General features: G+C 28.3%; 1 protein-coding gene across 2 annotated transcripts; it reads left to right on the top strand.

Annotated features, from left to right (window-relative positions):
- Positions 1-5,219: 5,219 nt before the first annotated feature.
- LOC25502038 (remorin) lies at positions 5,220-8,236 on the top strand. 2 transcript variants are annotated; one of them, XM_013591562.3, is made up of 5 exons: positions 5,220-5,951; positions 7,027-7,068; positions 7,436-7,532; positions 7,671-7,752; positions 7,858-8,227. In XM_013591562.3, exons 1-5 carry the CDS (start codon positions 5,762-5,764, stop codon positions 8,071-8,073), a joined length of 627 nt encoding a protein of 208 aa, XP_013447016.1. In that variant the 5' UTR covers positions 5,220-5,761; the 3' UTR covers positions 8,074-8,227. The 2 variants fall into 2 exon arrangements, with proteins under 2 accessions (XP_013447016.1, XP_013447015.1); XM_013591561.3 differs by having other exon boundaries at positions 5,394-5,951; positions 7,445-7,532; positions 7,858-8,236.
- Positions 8,237-9,307: the final 1,071 nt, after the last annotated feature.

Genomic DNA, 9,307 nt, shown 5'->3' with positions numbered 1-9,307 from the left:
TTTTATTTTAAGGTAAAAAATAATTATTTTGATGACGTAAGTTTTATTAAAATCTTAAACAAACACTTTAAAATCACATAAGTTTTTTAATATATAAAAAATAAATTATCTTCTAAAAAACCATAAACAAATGCACCCATAATTTGATGGTTTTCGGATAGAAAACAGCCATGTGAGTTGTAAGTTTTGCGGTGATGTTTACTAAACAAAATCTTTTTTTTTTTTTGAGAGATAAACAAAATCATCCTTAAAAAGCTTAATTTGTATGTATTATTATTTTTTATAATGTATAGTGATAAATGTGATCCAATCAACAAGGATTAAAAACATACAAATCTTTTTCCGTAACTTAACTCGGTCAGTAAAGACATTGTTTAATATATGTAAGGGTCAGTTTTTGAAACCTAAACACTTTACTTATTCCACAATGATAGTAAATTAAAAAGAGTCTTTAATAAATTTCACATGTACACATCATTTATTTATAATTTTTTTAATAAAATTATCTATAAAAGAGTTAACGACTACAATGATATAAATTAAAAAAACCCTTAAATATATCCGCTAATATGTATTTTATTATGTTTCATAAAAATAAAATGTATTTTATTATGTGCATTTAGAAAAAAGAAAAAAAAAAACTGTAATGAACAATAATCACATGAATTTGAGATCAAATAAGGAGTCTTTTACTAGGAGATGAATTCTAGTCACAAAGCTGCTTGATAAAAAAATATAAATTTAATCTAAGTGATCAAATATTGTATTATTTTATTTAACAAAGTTGGAGTATAAATTAAGTTAAGAAGAAGCTCGGACAACTATTTAAGTTATAGATATTAGGAACAAAGAAAAAACTATTTAAGTTTGGAAACAATAGAAATATAAGGAAAATTCTATGGTACACCCAAAATATTTGAGTGTATTCGTACATTCACTTTTTAAATTAATAGTTAAATAAGTTGTTTTTTGAGGAAAAATATTATTTTTTATCATTTATAATTATAATAACTAAATCTTATTCATCAAAAATGTCAACAAAATAAAATTTTTATTTTTTGAATTTTTATCACTCATAATCGAGAACATTCATTATTTTTTATGATAATATGTAAAAAAAAATTACTATAATTCTTATAAACAATGAAATGATGTTCTATAAAATATAAATATTGACAAATAGCTATTTATTCCATAAAAAATGATCGTTAATTTATAAAATTATGAAGCAGGAGTATCGGTACATCTCACTTTGTGAGTGTACCATAGAAATTCCCGAAACATAATGGTTTACATTTCAAATTATATTTTTACAAAGTTAAATAGGTGCGATTTAGATCAAATTATGGAGCAAAAACTATTCCAATGAAATATTAAAGTCATGTGCGGTTTTGTTAAGTTAGAAATTAGAATTACCCCTTTTTAAAAATATCAAAATCGATCAAAATAAATATGGTTTACTTTGGATCGATTTTCGAATGATCAAAATTACAATTGTAAAAAATTCATATTAATACAATTGTACTTAAGTTTGACACAAACCATAACATTTAATATACTAAAAATTAACATTATAAAATAATAATGATTGATTATGTTTGAAACATGTGAAATAATAAAAATATAGATCAAATTAAACTAATATGCACTATAAAATAAAATTAAAAATTATATATTAATGTGATGTTTCATTCACTTTAAACCCATCAAGCTTTGATGTGGGCCCCTCATCTGATGATTTTTTTATGCAACACACGAATCACAACTCCTATTATCTTTATCTATATAACGACTACACCAATATCAATATATTCATTTGTTTCTACCTCATGCTTTTTACCTTTAGTATATTCATGATTTTTATTTGGCTTATTGATGTGTTTAACCCTTGCAATTAGGCGGCATTTAAAAATTCGTCCCTGTAATTGCTAATCCTGACATTTTAACCCTGCAATTGTTAATCATTTAAAATTTCGTCCCTCTCCCCACTTAATCACTGCCACGCCACATGAAATTCCAAATTTACCCCTGGGTTTCCAATTCTTTCTTCAATATTTTGTCCTCTTCTTAAGGGCAAAATTGTAATTTCATGTGTGACAGTGATTGCCACGTCATCAAATTAGTGACGTGGCAGTGATTAATTTGGTCCAAGGACCAAATTTTAAACGATTAACAATTGCAGGGTTAAAATGCCAGGATTAACAATTACAGGAACGAATTTTTAAATGCCGCCTAATTGCAAGGGCTAAACACATCAATAAGCCTTTTTATTTTTATTTTCTCCGAAAATTTCGGTTGAGCTGCACTACTCAATTGCTTATGCATATTATGTATTTTGACCAACATCGAGGGACTAAAATATGATGGAATATCTTCCTCCTTTGCATGTGAAGTTCCCTCATGAGCCAAAGGGTTCTTCTTTGTAGAATTTAGGTTTATTGGTTGTTACACTTTCGAAACATAAACCGTAGATAAACTAGCATTTCTTATGGTGAACACAATCTTCTTCACGTAGTGGTCTTGGCAAGTTTCCGCATTGTGGCCATATTTTCCACAATGCCACAACTAAAACACGCAATATGTATGTAATCCTTCATGTTCAATAGTAAAAACAAAACCTAAAACATTCACAATGAACTTTAAAATGATTTTCTTATCAAGATCCCTTTTCACACAAATACGTGCAAATCGACCACGAAATTGACTAGATGTCAAGTGGTCCATGTTCAGCATATTACGTAATGTCCCTCTAACACGCCAGAGTTTGACATCTTATCTTTGAACAAAAAATAATAATTTTTAATTAAATAACTTCCTTCACCAAAAAAAAAAACCATCGATTAATTGGTATCAAAATACTATATGATAAAAATATGAAAATAATCTAACAGTAAAAATTTCAACGTAAGATGTAATTTGTCTATAACATTTTATATTGAAATTTACATGGCATGATCATTGTTTTGTTGTTTGAAGTGGGGGAGGGGATGCATTCAGTTTATTATTTCCAATCGTCCAAAAGTTATAAGCCTGTAAAGTGAAGCAATGGTTAAAACTTTTAAATTTGATGAGATATAATTTGATAATGTATTTATATGTGGTAGTATCTCTCATCTTATAAGACGGTTTTGTGATGTTGACTTAGACTCGTCTTAAATGGTAATATGCCGTTAAAACTTATTTAAGACATGTTGCATCGGTTACGGTAAAGTCACCGTTATCAAACCACCCATGTCATGCAGCATATGCCCATTCCTAAACGTGAGAGGTGCGTTAAAAGTTTCACTTTAGATAAGAAATGGTTTGACCATGTATTTATAAACGAAACACTCATCATCTTACAAACTATTTTTTTAAGTAAAACTATACTTATCCCGAGTTCTAACGGCATCAAAGTGTGTGGAGGTGTATAATGTATAGATGAATAGTCTTTAGAATTTTTTAAATGAAATTATATTCTTTAGTGATAAGAGAGTAGTCTATGATCCAATTCAATCAACTAACGAATCAATCCTATAATCATATTCAAAACTCAACGGCTCTTCTTTGAGAGCCAGGGTTAACACCTTATCATTCATCTATTATTATTATTCAATAAAAATAATAAAATGAGTGCTACATACTTATACAAGGTATCAAATTTTTTTATTCATTAATTTGTTAAAAAAATTAAAAGTAAATATTTTATCCATTATAATTAGGTTTATCCAAAGCTATTCACTTGGACAAAGCGATGCCTTGCAATTGATCACATTTTTAGTGTGAATGTGATATTTTTTAGGGTTAATAGTGCTTTTCACCTCTGTAATATATGTCATTTCCAGTTTTCGCCCTATAAAATTTTCAGTTTGATTTGCACCCTCGTAAAATTTTTATTTTCTAGAAAACACCCTTAATAGGCCATTCAAAAGCCAAAATTTCTTGAAAAAAAAAAACTGAAAATGACCTACTAGGGATGTTTTCTGGATTTTTTTTTTACAAGGGTGCAAATCAAACCAAAAACTTTATAGAGGCGAAAATCGAAAATGACATATATTACAGGGGTGAAAAACATTATTAACCCTATTTTTTATGTATAACCGTAGAGATTAATCTCTTAAATTGAATAGAACCATGGAAAGATTATTCCTCAAAGATTTAACACCATTTACAATTGGCCAATTGGTATTATAAATTCGTTAACTACCACTATTTTATTCATTGTATCATTATCTAATTTATCTCAAATATACTCCCCCGTCACTTGTTTTGAGCAAAAAAAAGTCATTTTTTATCCTAAATTATAAGTAAAAAAGATTAACTTTTACCCTATTTAATCACGTTGTTTCAAAAACTCATTTTTTCCAAATAAAAAAACTTTTCTTATTCACATGAAATTGAATTAAATTTGTTTTCCCTTCCATTTTCTCCATAACCAATAAAAATTATTTTTACATCTTCTGTTAAAACTTATTCTTAGAAAAACACACAAAATTATACTCCAAATTGTTATATTTTAGTTTTTTTAATAAATGTGAATTGTTTTTTTTCCTTATTACTTGGGAGAGAGGGAGTACGTGTTCATCTTAAATAAACTACTCCATCAATAAGAGAATATAGTAGCTTATGTTAAAAAAATTATACGCTACTCCTTCAATATCTCAAGTGAGAAGAGTGTAAATTTTAAATAAAGGGGAAGAGGAACTTTGGCCCTCCTTAACACCAAAGAAAGGACAAGACGGAGGGAATAACAATTTACCCTATTTTAAAAGAAAGTGATGGTTTTTTTATTAAAAAAAACCTAGTATTTTCAAAGAATAAACATCAATATTCTCTTGAAAAAATAATCATCTTCATCATTGTTAATTTTAGTTTTCAATCTTAATTTATACATTTAGGAACACATCTCCTTTATTTTATAATGTTCTTTTTTTTAGAAGTATCTTACAATCCCTAAAATAAAAGAAGTATTTTACAATGTTTTAAATATTAAACTAATAAACTTTTTTTTGAGGCTATTAAATTAATAAACTTAAAAAATGATTCAAATAGAATTTATATTATACGATAAAGATTGAACTAAATTAAATCAAATCTAAATTTCATAATTTTAAATCAATATAAAATTCTAATTTTAAATTACGTTAGTTTATATAAGGGGTTAAATTGAATGATATTCTTGACCAATTTTTATTTTGAATGACATTTTCATAAGTCTTAGCCAAAACTTCAAACGCCTTGCTTAGATTTAGATCACCTCTATTTTGGTTTCCGAAATTGTTAGGCCGGATGCCATGATCGGGGTTCGAACCCCGGTACCTTCACTTGTGTGTGTGAGTTTATAATGGCTTTGCCATTTCGTCTATCTACCAAAAAAAAAAAAATTAAAAAATGTAAGTTGTGTAAAATGAATACCTTAAAAAAAATTATTTCATTTCGTGACCAACATCTCAATGGAACTGAATACCTTACTTTGGTTGGCATACAAGCAGTGTAAAATGTAAGTTGTGAAATGAACCCCAAGTATAGAAAATATATGGTAAAAATATTTGAAATAATTAATAAAAGACAAAGCAGTGAATATCCGCATAACTGTCTATTAGTGGACCCCGTTTGAGTCTTCACAATGTCTCTTACATAAACCTTTGAGGCCATTGGAGTGGTGACCAAACAGCTTGGCTTGCTGTAAGCAAAAACAACAATTTCATCTCTATTTAAGTGTGATCACAAACATATTCTAAGTTTAATAGAAATTCTAATGCTGTAACCCTAGAAATACATTATGGAAGAATCGAAAAACAAACAATTAGAGTTAGTTGACACCCTAACTCCACTACCTCAATCTGAATCTGAACCTCGAGAGTTTTCCTACTTCCTTGAAGAAAAGGAACCGGGGAACGAAGGAACTTCAAGCAGTGTTGTTAAACAAGAGCGTGTCGTGAGTGATCATGCTACTTCTTCAGTTGATCAAAGTATGTATTACACATATCACAACAATTACATTCATCATATACGTTTTTTTTTTTTAAATGACAAAATCAAAATGACAATAGTTGAATCTCATAATTGCATTCATCATATTCATATCCTTATTCATCCTTTTGCTTAATTTGCTTCTAAATATTGACCGTTGATCGCCATTTTTACCATATTCATTTTATTTCTTTCTTTCTAGTTAGTTGATATCTAAAAAATATCTATATTTCTCTAATTTTCAATTAATCCAATTTTCGTCTTATCGATCGCATTGGTTGTTAAATATATTAATATAAGAACATTTATCTTTACTATTTAATTTAAGATAAAGCAAAGCAAAATTTCAACCCAATATATACATGTCCTCTAAGAAAAACCCCAAAATATACATTTTTATGGAGTGAAACCTTATTTTGATTCATGAAGTTGTATGATGATGTCAGATTAGCCTATGAAATTGACAAAAACAATCCTAAATAATCTTGCTAATTATTTTGTAGAGTTGTGTATCAAATTCCACTTTTTCGGATGGGAAAGTTTTTTTTTTTCTTTTTCTCCTTTCAAGTTGATAAAGATTTTACTTAGTTATTAGACTGATTGTGTAAGATGTATGAATTTATTTTGGTGTATTTTGTTTAAAGCATTGGTTTGCTTTTATTATTTTACTTGATACTTAGGATTTGTCTAATTATTATTTCTTTTTTTTTGAGAGAAATCTAATTATTATTTCTAAAGACGTCCGTTTCATGCATTTTTTTTTACCGAACGTTTCATGCGTATATTTAATTCTCTCTATAAAGTGGAAGAACCTTTGAATCTTTGAACTTTAATTATTTATCAATGCAAAAAATTATATGGATCATATTTGGATGAACTGCACAAGTTTCTTTTCATGGTACTATATATCTTTTTTCAGAAACAAAATTAAGTATGTAATTCATTAAACACAAAATCAGCAAGATATAGAAAATTTAGTAAAATTATGGGGACAAGCTAAACTTATATATTAATTCAACCCGTCATGTGTTCTTGTTTTTTTTGTTACCAATGTTCCTTATTGATGTTTTGCAGCTACTGCTGCTGGAACAGATACAAAGGACTCAGTTGACCGAGGTTATTTTCCCTTTTTATTATTTTTTATATTGGGTTAATAGATATTTATACTCTGTAATATATGTCATTTTTGGTTTTCCTTCCTGTAAAATTTTTATTTTTATTCACCCGTGTAAAATAATTTTGTTTTGATTTACCCCTGATAGGCCAAACAAAAACCAATTTTATTTTTTTTTCAAGAAATTTTCGTTTTTGTTTAGCCTATTAAGGTGGTATATCAAAATAAAAATATTTTACAGGGTGAATAAAAATAAAAATTTTATAGGGGAAAACCAAAAATGACCTATATTACAAGGGTAAATACCTATTAACCCTTTTATATTTAATCATTTAAATTGTTTTGAGAGATGATTAACTCAATTTTTAGTTCCTTTAGATGCTGTACTAGCAAGGGTTGAATCGCAGAAAAGATTGGCTTTAATTAAAGCATGGGAAGAAAATGAGAAGACAAAAGTAGAGAATAGGTAAGGTGCTAGAAAAGGAAGATATAAAAGCTTTCGAATATCAATATTAGACATTAATTTAATAATATCCAATTCAATTTTCTATAATGACTAGGTGAATGATATCTTCTTATTCTTATGATAATTAATGTCAATTAGGGCATATAAGATGCAATCTGCTGTTGATTTGTGGGAGGATGATAAGAAAGCATCAATTGAAGCAAAATTCAAAGGAATTGAGGTCAGATGTGCTCAATTTTTGCATCAATTTGATTGATTTTTTCTTCTTTCAATAATAGTTATATGAACCAAATTTTAAATGAAAGTTTGTATAAATTAATCACAGGTAAAATTGGACAGAAAGAAGAGTGAATATGTTGAAGTAATGCAAAACAAAATAGGTGAAATTCATAAATCAGCAGAAGAGAAAAAGGCAATGATAGAAGCTCAAAAAGGGGAAGAAATCCTCAAGGTAGAGGAGACAGCTGCAAAGTTTCGTACTCGTGGCTATCAGCCAAGAAGACTTCTTGGATGTTTCAGCGGTTTAAGGTTTTTCAGTTAGAAATATGCAAGAGAAAAACTTTCATTAGCTTGCTTGTTTTGGTTATACATTTAATTTAAATTTTGCTTCTTGTATCGTTTTTTTCCTAAATAGTTGTTGGTAATAAAAGATGGACAATGAAATTTGCATTTGAAAACAAATGAAACTTCGTTTATATGTTTAATTTTTAATGATAAATTGGAAAATTAACTAAGGTTGAAAGATATTGAACTTTCTCCTCACAAAAGTAGAATCATCTCTGACCTGACCTTACACAAGAGTGTGTCTCCTTTAATTTGGTGTATGTTTGGTTATACTTTTAGAGTTGTCAAAATTGATTATGGAGTTATAAAATTAATTCAAACATATTTGGTTGTGTTTTCAAGTAAAATTGATTTTGCCACAAAATTGATTCTACTTGGAGTCAAAATTAATATTTTTTTATTCTATAATTGATTTTCACACACAAATTTATAATTCAATTCAATTTTACACAAATGTATTCAAACACTAACTTTAACAACATTACAAGGATTTCGTCCCTCCTGGAGAAATCAAGTACTCTATGTCAAATTATGCGATAAATGAGAATTTCAACTGAGATATGATTGCTAATTGACTTGTTGATTCTATATGCAACTTAATTTTTAAGTTGAACGCTTTAATCACTTGAGGTAGTGATATCCCTAATTGAGATCTTTGTAATGACGAAAATGTTAGTTTAAAAACAACTTACAATCTTATCAGTAGTTTGTATAATCTTATCTGGAAGTTAGCTCATGGATTATTGCTTACAAATGCAACAAGAGCTCGCCTCCGAATAACAAACGGTGACTTGTGCCCTAGGTGTCGGTCTCAACCTGAAAACATCATGTATATGCTTCTAGGTCTTGAGGATGTTCAACAGTATTAGAATCACTTCATCACGTACGACAATTGGCTAAATTTTTTAACCATGGCTTGAATGTAACATCATGACAAAGAACATTGGAGCTAGCAACACCAATTGATCTATCTTCTTTGTTGTGTCGGTCAGAGCTCTCTAGAAAGACCATAATAACTTAGTATTCTCTAGAGAGATTGAACTTTGTAGCTACATTACTTCCAAGGTGGTTAATATGGATTCTTAGATCGAGAAGGAGATAATTTTCCCTCTTGTATCTCGGGATGAGAATATAACTAGCCACAATAGTCAATGGATAAACCTTCTTCCCGATTTGTTAAAATCAACGTGGATGGCTCCCACATAAAGATG

The sequence above is a fragment of the Medicago truncatula genome, chromosome 8 (assembly GCF_003473485.1).
Source record: "Medicago truncatula cultivar Jemalong A17 chromosome 8, MtrunA17r5.0-ANR, whole genome shotgun sequence".
Classification (NCBI taxonomy): Eukaryota; Viridiplantae; Streptophyta; class Magnoliopsida; order Fabales; family Fabaceae; genus Medicago; species Medicago truncatula.
Note: the sequence above shows the minus strand (reverse complement) of the source record. Positions and strands in the feature narration are given on the sequence as shown.

Bases quoted from the DNA above. Each gene is read 5' to 3' on its own strand.
- LOC25502038 (XM_013591562.3), top strand. From the start codon at position 5,762: ATGGAAGAATCGAAAAACAAACAATTAGAGTTAGTTGACACCCTAACT. The intron at 7,069-7,435 runs GTTATTTTCCCT...CTCAATTTTTAG, and splicing joins AAAGGACTCAGTTGACCGAG to TTCCTTTAGATGCTGTACTA. The intron at 7,533-7,670 runs GTAAGGTGCTAG...AATGTCAATTAG, and splicing joins AAGACAAAAGTAGAGAATAG to GGCATATAAGATGCAATCTG.